At 37.8% G+C, this 17732-nt stretch overlaps 3 protein-coding genes across 3 annotated transcripts in view; 1 reads left to right on the forward strand and 2 right to left on the reverse strand.

Moving 5' to 3' along the window:
- The window catches only part of LOC140995917 (protein unc-13 homolog B-like), a 66823-nt gene extending 63748 nt beyond the window's left edge, over positions 1-3075 (forward strand). Inside the window, exons 25-30 of the mRNA XM_073466077.1 lie at positions 457-524; positions 1107-1254; positions 1388-1444; positions 2062-2145; positions 2476-2635; positions 2731-3075. Coding sequence (XP_073322178.1) covers positions 457-524; positions 1107-1254; positions 1388-1444; positions 2062-2145; positions 2476-2635; positions 2731-3013 — 800 coding nt within the window. The 3' untranslated portion in view covers positions 3014-3075. The remainder of the gene's footprint in view (positions 1-456; positions 525-1106; positions 1255-1387; positions 1445-2061; positions 2146-2475; positions 2636-2730) is intronic.
- Positions 3076-6837: 3762 nt separating this feature from the next.
- On the reverse strand, positions 6838-9705 carry LOC140995349 (nuclear factor 7, brain-like). Its single transcript, XM_073465316.1, has one exon. It carries the CDS (start codon positions 9603-9605, stop codon positions 8175-8177), a length of 1431 nt encoding a protein of 476 aa, XP_073321417.1. The 5' UTR covers positions 9606-9705; the 3' UTR covers positions 6838-8174.
- A 2247-nt stretch (positions 9706-11952) lies between these two features.
- LOC140996030 (nuclear factor 7, brain-like) lies at positions 11953-14765 on the reverse strand. Its single transcript, XM_073466238.1, has one exon. It carries the CDS (start codon positions 14698-14700, stop codon positions 13276-13278), a length of 1425 nt encoding a protein of 474 aa, XP_073322339.1. The 5' UTR covers positions 14701-14765; the 3' UTR covers positions 11953-13275.
- Positions 14766-17732: the final 2967 nt, after the last annotated feature.

Genomic DNA, 17732 nt, shown 5'->3' on the forward strand with positions numbered 1-17732 from the left:
CATCTAAAAGCATTTGTACATGGATATCAAAAGTCGCTGGTGGATGCTTGTTAATGCAGCATGCAGGAGGTTGCATAAAGCTTGCAGTTTAAAGACTAAACAGGTAAATCAAACATTTTCCCCTACCTCAGCAGTTACTGTTGAGCACTCAACTACTGCTCACAGAGCTGAAGTCTCTGAAATTTGTTTGCCACTTAACTATTCAATCGATTAAAGAAAGAGGCTCATGATGATGTACACAGTCAGTGTAGACGTACTGATGAGGGTTCATTGGTCTGTTAAAATGATTCATATTCATATGGAATTAATATCCAACCGGATTTATGAGCAACACTTTTTAGTGAGACTAAATATCAACACTATGTGATACATAACAAAGGCCTGGATCTTCTGTTTTGTTTTTTATTCACTTTATAAAATGTGTCTAAATCTGTGAACTGTTGTTATTGTAGGGAGGTGGTGAAGCCAAAACCTTGACGCCCAAACAGTGTGTGATTATCGATGCAGGGCTGGAGTCCATCAAGGTAGGTGAAGAACATTCACATGTCTGAAAGTCACATGTCAAGCAAAAACTGGTCAATTTCAAACTAAAGAGAAATTGATACAATTTCTCGGCATTAAAAACATGCAAGATAATAGTAAAAAGTTAAGAAATGCTTTTCAGTACTATTTATTTCTGGTAGCCAACAACATTAGCCAAGACAAACGCAGACAATAACAAAAACAATAAAGGAACTCTGACAATCCCAAAATACACTGAAATATCTTTGTTACAAGTATTACAAAAGTACACAAAATTAACAAGAAATAAAAGATTAACACCTCCAGACAAAATAACATTATGTCAAAGAACTGAGTCTACCTATCAAGAAAAAAGGTCAATCATAAACAAGAACAAATTCTCAAAGTCATGAAAAGTAACTCAATCTGAGTGACTCTCTTTTACTTTTTTTATTTATTTCTTATCTATTTTTTTGGATGTCCTTATCTTAAGTGTGATTTGGCTACTGAAAGAGTGCAACTTCTTTAATGTTATCATGAATAAAGCACTCTGATGTAAAATGATATATTTCTCCCCTTAACCACGCTGCTCTCTCTTCCGTCAGCAATACTTCCACGCAGGAGGAAACGGGCTGAAGAAGGCGTTTGTCGAGAAAAGCCCTGAACTGGCTTCACTGCGTTACGCCCTCTCCCTCTACTCCCAGAGCACCGATGCTCTCATCAAGACCTTTGTCACCACACAACACTCTCAAGGTGGTCATACACACACACACACACACACAAGTACTGTAGACGCATTTACAGTATGGGCTTTGGGGGGTTGGATGTCGCTCATGTGGTTCAAATTAACTAAAATGTTCCTCTCTGCTCATCCCTGTCTTCTCAGTGCATGATGGGATGGGCATCAGAATCACTGGCAATGAGAAGATTCGACCTGACAGGGGTAAGTTCACCGCTCTCTGAAATAAGGGCTTTTCACAGGGAACCGTTGAGCTTCTTTGTAGACTTTCACACTTCAGTGAAACAATAGAGGTCAAAGAAATTGAACTGAAGCGCTTATTGGATCACCTGTCACCAAAAAGGTGCTTTACTCTATTAACTAATGAGTCACCATGTTGCATTATATTTCACGTCTCCTTGTTAATGAAAACGTGTGTCAAACTGTAATGTAATTAAAATGGAGAGCTATTTTAAGCACTACCTGCTGCAATGCTGAATTTCCATTGGCATGGCTGAGTACTCTCAGTCTGTGGGTTGTACAGTTTTTAAATGATGCTGAAAATTAGAAAATGATCACTTAATCAAAGACTAACCAAAAGTTTAAGATATGGTGGAGTGTCTTTAGTGTTACCTAGTTTTCTGATTATTATCATCACCCTCTATAGTCGTATAGTAAAAGCATTTTTTAACAAGTTTGACCAAAGCTGAACTGTAAGATAAGAAAGTCGGCGCAGCAGCAGTAATATCAAGATAAGACTAAAGAGGGAAAGGAAAACATTGGGAGTGAGCTTTAAAGATGTTAATCATGTTAATGTGCCATGTGGTGTTTGTGTCCTGCAGGCGCCGGGATAGAGAAGCCTATCGGAGAGGCTGTTCTTCAGATCGACATGATGCTCGGGAAGGAACGCAAAATCACTGTCAGAGGTGAGACCTCCTAAATTCAGAATACACAAACATTTAGAATTATATCCTGATGTTTTAACGACATCTTTAAATCTGTCAACTGCATAGACTACTATACCAAACCTGACCTCTTCCTCATTCAAATCTTAACTTTAATCCAGGACAAAATCCTGGATTAATATTGTTCTATAACAAATAGTGATGTAAATAGGGCACATCAAAACAAAACAAAATATATAAAATGGGAAAATCAAAATACAGTGTGTACAAACACACATGAATGTATCATCAACATTGAATCTCAGTCCGTTTCATGTGCTCTCCCTCTGTTTTCCACATTTCTCCATCCAGTCATCGCAGCAAACGATATGAAGTGGCAGACATCCGGGATGTTCCGGCCTTTCGTCGAAGTCTCCATGGTTGGTCCCTTCCTGGCCGACAAGAAGCGCAAGTTCACCACGAAGTCCAAGAACAACAGCTGGTCGGCAAAGTTCAACGAGGCTTTCCAATTGTGAGTTTGAAATCTGTACTCTGACACCTACAAATGAACTAAACGAGCAGTAAATTAGTGGCTGATGTTTTTTAATTCCCTTTTCTGCCATGTAGTGTCCTGGGTAAGGAGTCCCCAGACTGCTATGAGCTCCAGCTGACAGTGAAGGACTACTGTTTCGGCCGGGCGGACCGGGTGGTCGGCATGGCCGTGGTTCAGCTGCGTGACATCGCTGACCGCAAGACCTGCGTGTGCTGGTGTCCGCTGGGGCCGCGCATTCAAACTGACGAGACGGGCATGACGGTGATGCGTATCCTGTCCCAGCGGTCTGCTGACGAGGTGGCCAAGGAGTTTGTCAAGCTGAAATCTGAAACTCGTCCTGTGGAGGAGGGCAGATGAGCAGCAGAAACACAGTGACTCGAGATGGGAGATAGTTGGAAAAGGTGAAAATAAGAAATTGACATGGATAATAGTCAGAGTTTAGAGTCAGGGGAACGCGTTGATCACAGCTTTGTCTGATGTTTATGAGTACTGTCATCTTCATCCTGAGACTTTGAGATTCTGACTGATAGTATTCAACATGGATGAGATCCTCCAAAAGAAACCGTACAAACAAGCAAGCTGTCGTAGTTTGGTGAGAACGAAAGTACGTTTTGGAAGGACATGGTCTCTCAAAATGTTGAAAAAGAAGAACACATAGCATTACAATCAAGCAACATATGTGTTTAAATCACCAACTCTGTGGTCAAACATAGTTTTAGTTCATCTCTTGATCTTCTAAGGGAATGACTATGACTATTTTGGTCATCTGTAGCAAAATCGAACATATGTGTCACATGTTGGCCTTCAGAGCTGACCTCGCATCGCTAATCCACAGCTTTTTACCAAACATCCATTCACTGGAAAGAGTGGATTTGTGTCTCTGTCTAACAGACAGTGTGGGAAGATGTTGACAAGGTTAACAAGGTGTTAGTTTTTTAAAAGTGAATGGATCTTATTGCTAATAAACGACTGTTTACCGAATTAAAGTAACTATGACATGACATGATAAATTGGAGGAAGAAGTTATTAACCAGTTAATTTATGTCCCAAAAAACCCATTAAAATAAGAACATGTCATTCTCAAAAATTCAAAAACATGGGAATTTAGTAACCGACAATGATTCCCAAAACTGAGCAAAAGAACAAAAAAAAATAAGCTCATGGTTCGTTTGTCATGTAGCCGCACCATATGTAATTCCTGCCACTAGAGGTCTCCTCAACCAAAACACAATAACAGACATAAGTAGCATGGGATTGTGGGAGTTGTTGTCCGCAATTTTAAAAAACCATCGCAGATTAAACTCTTTTTAAGTCTTGTTCACTGGCTTCCTTCCTCACGCTCTGACTTTCTCCCGTGCATTTAGTGACAGGCGACCAAATGAAACTCATCAATAAAATGCTTTAAAGTCTGGTAAGTTTAGAAAATGACATCACTTTACTTAAATGCAGTCTTTAAAAACAGGAAAAGATAAAAACCTATGCCATGTCATGATAAATGACATCCAAATCTAAGATGATACAGAGTCTAATGTCACGGTAAAGATAGAATTTCGATATATTGCTCAGCACTAGACTGAATATACTTTATAAAACCTTGAAAAGACAGAAAATTATGAAATACATCGCCTTAAAATACGCTGGCTAGCTAACATAGCTAGCTCACACACTCAGTGGGATTCAGGGAGATTTGTGTAGTAAAAAGTATTGATTTTTTCAGGAGCAAAGAATTATGGGAATAATAGTTTAAAGTGTGCGACTGACTGACCTCTGGACTGTGGCCTGTCGAACAAAGCGCAGCTTCCCTGCACTGAGAAGAAACAGTGTCAGAGGTTTTTAATTTAGCTCTTCTGTTTTTGCCAAGTGTCAACCTGTGACTGTGAGCACTGTTTACCTGTCTCCCTGCTCTGAATGGAAACGACCAAAAGCTGACAACCTGTTTTGGTTAACACCTTTTATGCAGGACCAGAAATGGACCTCTATTTTTTTTCTGTCTACTTTTACAGTTTGAAATTGGATGAGAACAAAGGTTTTTAAAACGCCACAGCCTTGCCATGCATGCACAGTCACTGGACCAATCGTATGTTTCTGAATGCCAGATTGGTCTTTCGCATTAGGCGCACTACAAACTTGGACTATGATGGAAACGATATCATGCAGGCAGGTTGTTCATTTGACCGAAGTGAGACTGGGTTTGATCCACACTCTTGTCTGTTTACTACGTGCCAAGGAACGCAACTGTTCAGCCAGCCATGTTGAACTAGCTCCCTCCATGTATTTTGGGTTGTTCGCTGACAGATGTGGCCACTGTGGACGTCCCACTTTTTTGCTTACGATTTGCCAAAACTAGCTGCACTTAGGCTCTAAACTGAACAGGATTTGTTTTGTAGAATTTAGATGAGATGTCCGAAGTTGTGTTGTTGGTTCTGCTGTTGGAAAATGAACAAATATTGGTCTGCAGCAGGGAATATAAGTGCATAAAAGGGGATTTTTTTACAATGGCCACAGCTGTAGTGACGACTGAACTCTTGCACTCTGTTTAAAATAACTGTAAGTTTGTAAAAAAAATAATTAAATACAAATAAAAGCCTACGACCAGAGCATGTATTTATTGTATACAAAGTCAGCTAGAATTGTGATCTTTTTCATGTATGTAGTGTGAAATATGAAGACTGATCAAATGTATGTAAAGTAGTTATCATTATTCTAATGTGACATATGTTGAATATACTTGTAACAATATTTTGTATATAAAATATTTATGAATCAAAACAGTGGCTCCTGTTCTTCGTGAGTATGTGTGTGTGTGTGTGTGTGTGTGTGTGTGTGTGTGTGTGTGTCAGAAAAACTTGTAGCCTGCACTATAATGTTCTCTTCAGTGTCCTTGAGCAAGGAGCTAAACCCTGTTTACTCACTGTCATCTACATTAATTTAAGTTTTACAGTATAAACAATGAGTGGATATATTGTAGGCTGTCTTCCAATACTCATACAACCAGTAAAGTATTTAGTATGCAAGGAAAGCTCATTCATCTGTGCTCCAAATCACATATTTTTTTCCTTTTAATTAAAATTTTACAGACAGCGGCGGGTGTATGAGCAAGAGGGTCAAACTTTAAAGGCGCAATGTTATAACAAAGTAGTATGTCCCAATTACATGCATACTGCATGTAAAGAAAAAGAGAAATATCCATCAGAAACTGATAAGAGGTGGTGCTGTTGATCAACCTGTGCAGCTAACAATAATATTCATGTCAATAAGTGACAGAAAGTGGAAATAAAATGTTCAGAGTTCAAAATGAGCAGGCTGTGAACAAAATGTCTTCTTTGTCTCCATCTTGTGGCGTTTACAGGAAGTAAAATGTGTCCATGCACTCACATCCTGTCTACATACTGTACATTCAATAATGTTGATGACATCATGCACATGTGAGCATGTTGTCCCGGAAAACTGCATTTAGTCTGTTACAACATGAATCAAATGTAACAGTGAAACCGTTTCTTAAACTATGTTGTCTTCTTGTAAATGTTGATCATTTCTACAGCCTTCATACACTGTGTTAGCATCATACAGTCCTGCTGACTGACTCAACTTGTTTAAAGAAGCAAATCTTTAGTGACAATCTGAATTCTCCTTCAGAGCAAATAATGTCAGACACCATCACTACATCTGTGTCTGTACAAGCCTCAGTACTCCCTCTCTTCAATGAGGCTGTCTGTAACAGAGCTGAGGAGCAACACACTGTCACAACTTCACTTTACAAACTTTATCAACAACTGGAAAGTTTCTGCAGGTGTTTTTTTATTAACACAAAGTCTAAAAGGGAAATAAATATATATTTCATACGAAGATTGTTGTAAATTATTGTTATTTTTAAATGTTGAAATGCCATTTTTAGAGTTTATAATCCTGCAGTGAAGTTGTAGGAGAGTAAAGTTTAACCCTCTTTTAAATTAGGTGCTAACCAGCGTGACAATCAATAAAACTCCATCAGTATTAAACGAGCTGCACAACTCTTCTCCAGTATGACATGACAGATGTGTGTCAAGAAAATTAAAACAACCTCATTGACACAATTTTGTATCAAAGCTGTGATTTAATGTCACATCATGTGAAGCTGCATCCATCTGATTTACATTTTATAAACATGTAAATGATTAAGAAAGACACATTAAACTAAACTGCACTGTTGGTATTTCCTTTATGTTTAATCAAAAACTGAACATTTTCCATTTCCACTCATGTAATTGATCAAGTTTACACTACAACAGATGTCACATACAGCACAAAGAAGCACTGTGAGAGTTAGAGACTTAAATAAAACAAAATTAAATTAAAACAAGTTTCCTCAATAACTCATCAGAAATCCTGAAAATATCAAAAACTAAAACTGATGACATGACGCTGTTTGACTCAAAACAAGATAATAATGACAAGGCGTTTTAACGGCTTTGAGTTGTAAAGTTTGTCTCCTGATGATGTGACACAGTTTCAACATTTTGCAGTCACAATTTTTTTATGGTTTAAACATAAAAAAACGCAATAAATCTTCTTTTGTTTACGGCTTTTTTAATAAACAAATATTTTGTTGACATACATGAAAAGTAAACAGTTTATAAACAGCAGGAGTTACCACCTTTATACATGCAGGCTAAATAAAATATAATTAAACACTTAACAAATCAACATCTTTAAAATGATGATTTTCAGCTGAAACTAATGAATTAAGTGTGAATATTGTCACAGTGAGTTTCCATGGAAACGTTCAAAGAAGATCAAAACCACTTTTCATAGTTTGTTGCAAACAGTAGAGACACTTAAGACAAACATGTGACTCGACAACAGATGATAAAAATTTACAATCAATCAGAGTCAGAATGTGTGTTGATCCTCTGAACCACTGAGAGTCTGAGTGTAAAGAGTAAAAACTGAATTAAAACATGATCAGAACTAAAAGATCATCAGAAGATCCAGAAATCTGACAAACAAAAACTGATGTCTGATGATGATAAAAGTTAAAGAATCACACAACATATTTGGTTCAGTGGATACAGTTTATGTTATATTGTGATCTGATTTAAGACAAGATGCTTCTGAGCAGGATATCCAGTTATAATCTAAAATAATTAATTAGTATCATGTTTAAGAATGGATAATATAACACTGTCTCAGTATAGTTTTAATCTAATTCAAACTTTATTTACTCTGATTTTTTTATGTGATCTAGGTTGGCGTAAAATCTTAATTGTCTTTCAAAAGTGACAATTAACTTTTTAATTGAAAGCAGTGAGGTTAAAATGTTTTCAGTTTTGTGCATAAAAACCACTTTGGATCATTTATGTCAGACAACAGAAACAGTTAAAAAAAACATTTCTGTGACCTTCAACATCAAATCAGATCTGCTTCAGACTTAATAATAAGTGTGATGATGATTTTAGTGATGAATTAATTAATCTCAAACGATCATGATACAGTGACACTGAATGTAAAAGTTGGAACAATTAATTCACATTCCTGAACATCACAGAGAAATATCAGTCTGACAGATTTTGAGATCAGCAGTTTTAGCATCATCAGCATTTCCAATACTGAAATATGGGAAGAGTTTCTCAGTGAAAGTGTCTCTGTGAGTGTAGATGTGAGTCGTGTCTTCAGGGTCGTTGAAGGACACCTCCCCCCTGTCATAGTCCAGCTGGACTCTGATCCTCTGGAGACTCTTCTTCACTGTGACAGTCTCACCAGCACCATTAGTGTATTTTCCACTGCGATGCAATAAACACCAGATTCCATATTCTGGTGTCAAACATATCTCTCCCTTCCTGTCAACTGACTCTTTAACCACACCTACATTCCAGTCAGGATGATCTCCCACCTCCACCTCCCAGCTGTGTTTCCCTGAGCTGAAGCCCTCAGAGCCATGAACATCTGCAAAGAACTCACATCTCTCTGGATTGTCAGGAAGCTGCTGCTTTGTGTCTCCATATCTCACACTGATCAGATCATCAGACAGATGGAGCCAGGGGTATGCAGTGTTTGGGTCCAGAATGACAGGACTGAAGTGGACCCTGTCCTTCATCTTCTCCCAGACTCTGAAGGACAGGTTGCCCAGGTGTTTGGCCACATCTATCAGCGCTCCTGAGACCAGCTGTGGATCTGACAGTGAGCACTGGACTCTGGCTCTGGTCTGAGTGGCTTTATAACTGCTGAGGAATGGCACATTGTGTTTCTGCAGCTCTTCTTCAACAGCACAGATACTGTCTGACAGAGAGGAGATCTGCTCCTCCATCATCTTCATCTCTCTGCTGATAGTCTTCCCCTTCTGCTCCTCTTCCTCCCTCAGAGCTGCCAGTCTGGACTCCTCTTCGTCTTTCAGGAACTGGTGGAGCTTGTTGAACTCTGCTCTGATCTGCCTCTCTGTGGACGACAGCTGCTTCTTGGAGTGTTCAATCACTTCATTGTATGTTTTCTTCACATGTTTGTATTTGTTCCTCTTGTCCTGTAGAGACTTGAGGTCAGATGTCAGCTGCTCCTTCAGCTCACTGACTGCTTGTTCTACAGGAACCACCTTGTGACTCTGGTGGAGAGAAAACTCACAGACAGGACACACAGCTCTCTGCTCGTCCTCACAGTAGAGAAATGTCTCTTCTGGATGTTTACTACACACCACCTCCACCTTCTTCTCTCCTTTTTCTGCCTCAGATGATCCAGATTTCCGTCTCCCAGCAAAGGAGTCAGCCAGTTCCTTCAGAGCAAAGTTCAATGGTGGAAATTCCTTTGAGGATCTTCTTTCACAAATGGGACAGTTTTTGTTTTTAGCTTGTTCCCAGAATTTTTGCAGGCAGCTTGAACAGAAGCTGTGGTTGCAGCACAGAGACACAGGATCTCTGAAAGTCTCTGAACACACATGGCAGCTCAGGTAACTTTCAAGAAGAGCAGAACTTTTCTCAGCCATTTGTTACTGAAGTTATTTTTCACTGCAGGACTCACCAAGTTACTGTCTCTTCTCTTGATTGCTTCAAATACTCCGAACGAGTGTTTTTCAGCAGAGAACTCACACCCTGTAATGGCGTCTCAGCTCTGTTCAACAATGTCAAATCTACTTTCACTTTCTTTTACATGACTCACAGGTTAAATTATTAACAGAAGGAAATGCTGTCATGTCATGTTGTCACCAGCAGATGGAGGAGTCAGGATGTCATTCCTCTTGATTCAGAACAAATTTCACTGTATAGCATTTGCTTACCAGACAAAAACAAAAATGAAAGACAACATGTATAAAAAATGACAACCTTTCATGTTTTCTTTTTACTAAATAAAGAACAGAAATGATCACAAACAAGGAGAGGATTGAACATTTCAACAGGCTGACTGACACTAAACCAGTTTTACAACATTTTTATTTTTCAGCCACTGTAACAGGAAACATGTTCTGCTGATAAGTCTGAATGACTGTGTTCATTTCATCCTGTTGGACTAAATATAAAACACTCAGTTAACAAGCAGAGGGAAACTTTTATTTAAATGTATTTAGTTTATCTCTTTATGTCCCAGTTTGAATTATGCTTGTGAGATTCTCAACTACAACTGAAATAACAAATTATCAAGTTTTTGGTTTTAAAACATCATATAAATGTCAATGCTTTAAAGACGTTTTGAATTATAAATATGACAATGAAGCAGTCTGTGAAAGTTACTCTTCCTCAAGTGCAAACTAAACCTCAGAATCAAAGTTTATATGATGTTGATTCAGACACAAATCTATGACAAAACATTGTAAGAAAACATGTAACTCAGGCAGGAACAGATGTTGTTTAATAGTAACATTTTCCATAAACCTGCTCACTGAAAGACCGACTCCTACAAGATGTCCTGGATTCAGAAGCACTCCACTGATGTCATCACACCACTGCTGCTGTTGCACATGATGATGTCACTGATTTGTAGTTTAACAGTAAGATGTCTGTGTGTAAAGTGTTTGGTGGGAGGAAAGAAAAACTGGACTAATACAGATACTTCTGTTGATCAACCTGTGCAGCTAACAATAATATTCATGTCAATAAGTGACAGAAAGTGGAAATAAAATGTTCAGAGTTCAAAATAAGCAGGCTGTGAACAAAATGTCTTCTTTGTCTCCATCTTGTGGCGTTTACAGGAAGTAAAATGTGTCCATGCAGTCACATCCTGTATACATACTGTACATTCAATAATGTTGATGACATCGTGCACATGTGAGCATGTTGTCCCTGAAAACTGCATTAAGTCTGTTACAACATGAATCAAATGTAACAGTGAAACCGTTTCTTAAACTACGTTGTCTTCTTGTAAATGTTGATCATTTCTACAGCCTTCATACACTGTGTTAGCATCATACAGTCCTGCTGACTGACTCAACTTGTTTAAAGAAGCAAATCTTTAGTGACAATCTGAATTCTCCTTCAGAGCAAATAATGTCAGACACCATCACTACATCTGTGTGTGTACAAGCCTCAGTACTCCCTCTCTTCAATGAGGCTGTCTGTAAGAGAGCTGAGGAGCAACACACTGTCACAACTTCACTTTACAAACTTTATCAACAACTGGAAAGTTTCTGCTGCTGTTTGTTTTTTTATTAACACAAAGTCTGAGTTAAAATATATATATATTTCATGCAAAGATAGTTGCAAATCTTGTTGTTTTAAATGTTGAACTGCCATTTTTAGAGTTTATAATCCCGCAGTGAAGTTGTAGGAGGGTAAAGTTTAACCATCTTTTAAATTAGACACTAACCAGCATGACAATCAATAAAACTCCATCAGTATTAAACAAGCTGCACAACTCTTCTCCAGTATGACATGTTTTATTCCTCACATTTTCAGCTGTTCAGCTTCATCAGGGTGGTATGAGGCTGATTCAGGTTTCTTTATATACAATCAGTTCATGAGTCATGTGACTTTATAAAACAAATGTTAACTAAATGAGTTGGTCTGTCCATAAATGTTGATGTTGAAAGAGTTTCACTGAGGAATTTGTTGTTTTGAAGATTAAAAAATGGAGATTGAACCTTTAATGAGTTCAGATGAAACACTGGATTCTTGTAATAGTTGTTGTCTAATTTTCTTTTATGATTTGTGTTTATTGTAATTTGTAGTTTTTCACACGATCATTTGACAGATGTGTGTCAAGAAAATGGAAACAACCTCATTGACACAATTTTGTATCAAAGCTGTGATTTAATGTCACATCATGTTAAGCTGCATCCATCTGATTTACATTTTATAAACATGTAAATGATTAAAAAAGACACATTAAACTAAATTGGATGTCAGTATTTCCTTTATGTTTAATCAAAAACTGAACATTTTCCATTTCCACTCGTGTTATTGATCATGTTTACACTACAACAGATGTCACATACAGCATGAAGAAGCTCTGTGAGAGTTAGAGACTTAAATAAAACAACATTAAATTAAAACAAGTTTCCTCAATAACTCATCAGAAGATCTGAAAATATCAAAACTAAAACTGATGACATGATGCTGTTTGACTCAAAACAAGATAATAATGACAAGGAGAATTAACGGCTTTGATTTGTAAAGTTTGTCTCCTGAGGATGTGACACAGTTTCAACATTTTGGAGTCACATTTTTTTTACTGGTTTAAACGTTATTCTAAGAGCTGGCTCAATTTACACAATAAATCTTTTTTTTATAAACAAATATTTTGTTGACATCCATGAAAAGTAAACAGTTTATAAACAGCAGGAGTAACCACCTTTTTACATGCAGGCTGAATAAAATATAATTAAACACTTAATGAATCGACATCTTTAAAATTATGATTTTCAGCTGAAACTAATGAATTAAGTGTGAATATTGTCACAGTGAGTTTCCATGGAAACGTTCAAAGAAGATCAAAACCACTTTTCATAATTCACTGCAGACAGTAGAGACACTAAAGATAAACAACATGTGACTCGACAAGATGATAAAAATTTACAATCAATCAGAGTCAGAATGTGTGTTGATCCTCTGAACCACTGAGACTCTGAGTGTAAAGAGTAAAAACTGAAATTAAAACATGATCAAAACTAAAAGATCATCAGAAGATCCAGAAATCTGACAAACAAAAACTGATGTCTGATGATGATAAAAGTTAAAGTATCACACAACATATTTGGTTCAGTGGATACAGTTCATGTTATATTGTGATCTGATTAAAGACAAGATGCTTCTGAGCAGGATATCCAGTTATAATCTAAAATAATTAATTAGTATCATATTTAAGAATGGATAATATAACACTGTCTCAGTACATTTTTAATCTAATTCACTCTGATTTTTTTTATGTGATCTAGGTCGGCGTAAAATCTTAATTGTCTTTCAAAAGTGACAATTAAATTTTCAATTGAAAGCAGTGAGGTTTAAATGTTTTCAGTTTTGTGCATAAAAACCACTTTGGATCATTTACAACAGACAACAGAAACAGTTAAAAAAAAAACATTTCTGTGACCTTCAACATCAAGTCAGATCTGCCTCAGACTTAATAAGTGTGATGATGATTTTAGAGTCTAATTAATCTCAAACGATCATGATACAGTGACACTGAATGTAAAAGTTGGAACAATTAATTCACATTCCTGAACATCACAGAGAAATATCAGTCTGACATATTTTGATATCAGCAGTTTTAGCATCACCAGCCTTTGCAACACTGAAATATGGGAAGAGTTTCTCAGTGAAAGTGTCTCTGTGAGTGTAGATGTGAGTCATGTCTTCAGGGTCGTAGAAGGACACCTCCCCCCTGTCATAGTCCAGCTGGACTCTGAACCTCTGGAGACTCTTCTTCACTCTGATAGTCTTACCAAGACCATTAGAGTATTTTCCATTAGCATGCTTCAAACACCAGATTCCATATTCTTGTGCATCAAATATCTTTCCCTTCCTGTCAACTGACTCTTTAACCAAACCTACATTCCAGTCAGGATGATCTCCCACCTCCACCTCCCAGCTGTGTTTCCCTGAGCTGAAGCCCTCAGAGCCATGGACATCTGCAAAGAAGTCAAATCTCTCTGGATTGTCAGGAAGCTGCTGCTTTGTGTCTCCATGTCTCACACTGGTCAGATCATCAGACAGATGGAGCCAGCGGTTTGCAGTGTTTGGGTCCAGAATGACAGGACTGAAGTGGACCTTGTCCTTCATCTTCTCCCAGACTCTGAAGGACAGGTTGCCCAGGTGTTTGGCCACATCTATCAGCGCTCCTGAGACCAGCTGTGGATCTGGCAGTGAGCACTGGACTCTGGCTCTGGTCTGAGTGGCTTTATAACTGCTGAGGAATGGCACGTTGTGTTTCTGCAGCTCTTCTTCAACAGCACAGATACTGTCTGACAGAGAGGAGATCTGCTCCTCCATCATCTTCATCTCTCTGCTGATAGTCTTCCCCTTCTGCTCCTCTTCCTCCCTCAGAGCTGCCAGTCTGGACTCCTCTTCCTCTTTCAGGAACTGGTGGAGCTTGTTGAACTCTGCTCTGATCTGCCTCTCTGTGGACAACAGCTGCTTCTTGGAGTGTTGAATCACTTCATTGTATGTTTCCTCCACATGTTTGTATTTGTTCCTCTTGTCCTGTAGAGACTTGAGGTCAGATGTCAGCTGCTCCTTCAGCTCACTGACTGCTTGTTCTACAGGAACCACCTTGTGACCAACATGGTGAGGAAAGTCACACACATGACACACAGCTCTATCTTCATCCTCACAGAATAACTTAGGCTCTTCTTGATGTTTACTACACACCACCTCCACCTTCTTCTCTCCTTTTTCTGCCTCAGATGATCCAGATTTCTGTCTCCCAGCAAAGGAGTCAGCCAGTTCCTTCAGAGTAAAGTCCACTCCTGGATTTTCATTTGAGGATCTTCTTTTACAAATGGGACAGTTTTTGTTTGCAGCTTGTTCCCAGAATTTTTGCAGGCAGCTTGAACAGAATCTGTGGCTGCAGCTCAGAGACACAGGATCTCTGAAAGTCTCTGAACACACATGGCAGCTCAGGAAACTTTCAAGAAGAGCTCTCTCAGCCATTTGTTATTCAAGTTTTAGTTTTCACAGCAGGACTCACCGAGTTACTGTCTCTTCTCTTGATTACTTCAAATACTCCAAACAGGTGTTTTTCAGCAGAGATCTCACCCTGTAATGGCGTCTCAGCTCTGTTCAACAACGTAAAATCTACTTTCACTTTCTTTTATGACTCACAGGTTAAATTATTAACGGCATTAAATGCTGTCATGTCATGTTGTCACCAGCAGATGGAGGAGTCAGGATGTCATTCCTCCTGATTCAGAACAAAACTTTCACTGTATAGGAAATTGTTTTACAACACTACATTTTTATTTTTCAGTCACTTTAACAGGAAACATGTTCTGCTGATAAGTCTGAATGACTGTGTTCATTTCATCCAGTTGGATATAATATAAAACACTCAGTTAACAAGCAGAGGGAAACTTTTATTTAGATGTTATTAAGTTTATCTCTTTATGTCCCAGTTTGAATGATTCTTGTGAGATTAACAACTACAATTGAAATAAATGATCAAGTTTTTGGTTTTAAAACATCATATACATGTTCTGTCAATACTTTAAAGATGTTTTGAATTATAAATATGACAATGAAAGCAGTCTGTCAAAGATACTCTTCCTCAAGTGCAAACTAAATGTAAAAATCAAAGATTATATGAAGTTGATTCAGACACAAATCTTTGACAAAACATTGTAAGAAAACATGTAATTCAGGCAGGAACAGATGTTGTTTAATAGTAACATTTTCCATAAACCTGCTCACTGAAAGACCGACTCCTACAAGATGTCCTGGATTCAGAAGCACTCCACTGATGTCATCACACCGCTGCTGCTGTCGCTCATGATGATGTCACTGATTTGTAGTTTAACAGTGAGGTGTTTGTGTCTTTGACATCAACATCAAATCAGATCTGTTTCAGATACAAAAATAAGTGTGATGATGATTTTAGAGTCTATTTAGCCTCAAACGATCATGATACAGTGACACTGAAGGTAAAAGTTGGCACAATTAAATCACATTCCTGAACATCACAGAGAAATATCAGTCTGACAGATTTTGATATCAGCAGTTTTAGCATCACCAACATTTCCAATACTGAAATATGGGAAGAGTTTCTCAGTGAAAGTGTCTCTGTGAGTGTAGATGTGAGTCATGTCGTCAGGGTCGTAGAAGGACACCTCCCCCCTCTGAAAGTCTCTGAACACACATGGCTGCTCAGGAAACTTTCAAAGAGAGCTATTTTCTCAGCCATTTGTCATCACCCAGTTTCTGTCTCTTCTCTTGATTGCTTCAAATACTCCGAACGAGTGCTTTTCAGCAGAGATCTCACCCTGTAATGGCGTCTCAGCTCTCAGCACACAGCAGGAAATGCTGTCAAGTCATGTTATCACCAGCAGGGGGTTGGAACCTTCACTGTACAGGAAGTTGTTTAAAGACGGAGACAAAAAACAAAGAACAACGACCTTTGACCAGGAAGTTGCTCGGCAGTCAGTGTGACAACTAAAAGTGCACATCTGCTGCCGACTCTGAGACAAAAGCTGCACAGGCTGTTTATCTCCTGTACAACACCTTTCCACTGTCAGTACAACATGAATTATTGTAACTAAATCAAGACGTTGTCTCTCAACTTGCATCACATGTTGACAACAAGGTGTAAACTGAGCATGTTGATAAATGTTAATCTACAATAAGAGACTTTCCCAGGTGACCAGGGTTCGAGTTCTGTTGGAGCCAGAGAGATCACAGCTACCATATGAAGGGATCTGAGTTCCCATGAAAGCAGTAATATACTACACCTGTTGGGGTCATTAATATATTACCAAAAACCATTACTGTAATCACAAATAATGCATAGTTTTATTTATATATATTCCCATGGTAAGGCATAATTATGAGATAAAAGCTGAAATTATGACAAGAAAGTCACAAAAGGTACATTTTGAGTTTTATCTCAAAATTATTAAGATTGTAACTCAAACTCTGCAGGTGGCCACAAACTCCAATGAATACTAATTTCCTCTCTGTCTGTTTTGCTAACTTGTTAGCTATATTGTGAGTATATATTGTGCTAGTAATCGATAGGCAGGGCTGAGTGTAATGCTTCTATCAGGCACTTCAGATCTCTCCATGTAATGTGTTTGTAATTTGTGTAACACACCACACACACACACACACACACACACACACACACACACACTGCATGTCCTGATGAAACAAAGCTTTGACAGTTAAAATAAGACAGAGAGGTTGAAGAGACGTTTCATGCAAAACCTGCAATTAAAAAAAACATTCAGCTGGCACTCTGAGTACTTTTCAACAGATTTATTTACTTCTCTTATAACTGTTTCAAGTTTATGTCATCTTCATCACATGTGAAAAAGATTTTTATCAACACTGTTTGGACAATCCAGACAGCATGACCATGACAGCAGGCTTATTTTGTTTCACTCGTACTTATCAGGTTGTTGCAGAAGTCTCTCAATGCTGCTGCAATATAAATATGAAAATAACTTCTGCCTCAAGTCTACATTCAGTAATTGTCTGGTGAGTGAGTAACATACTTTATATTCACTGCAAATGAGTTGACATGACTATTGTTATTAACACTTGTTACTTAAATACTGAATATTTGTGAAAATCTGAAAATCTTTGCCATTATAAAATGACAATTGATTGAATGAATGAGGAAATAAATATTTAAAGATATGTTATCTGAATATGTCAAGGGGAAAGAGACAACCATGAGAGGCACATCCACTGAGTAATAAATGTAAATGGGGCATTAAAACTTAACTTTTTATAAAAAATTATTCGTTAAGCTTCCATGTGTAATTATGACATAAAGGAATGTTCAGTGTGGAAACCTGTGATCAAATTTGCATTAAGGCAGAAGAAGTGAGAGACGATTTCTTCTTTCCTTAAGTCTTGAAACGTATTCTATATAAATTAACTGAAATGCTTACACTGTTATTGACATGGCAAATTAATCTATAAAACATTTATCCTCTGTTTTGTACGTAGAGGATTAAAAACTCTGT

Source organism: Pagrus major, chromosome 5 (genome assembly GCF_040436345.1).
Source record: "Pagrus major chromosome 5, Pma_NU_1.0".
NCBI classification, from domain to species: Eukaryota; Metazoa; Chordata; class Actinopteri; order Spariformes; family Sparidae; genus Pagrus; species Pagrus major.

Excerpts from the sequence above, each read along its gene's own strand:
- LOC140996030 (XM_073466238.1), bottom strand. The coding sequence starts at position 14,700 with ATGGCTGAGAGAGCTCTTCTTGAAAGTTTCCTGAGCTGCCATGTGTGT.
- LOC140995349 (XM_073465316.1), bottom strand. The coding sequence starts at position 9,605 with ATGGCTGAGAAAAGTTCTGCTCTTCTTGAAAGTTACCTGAGCTGCCAT.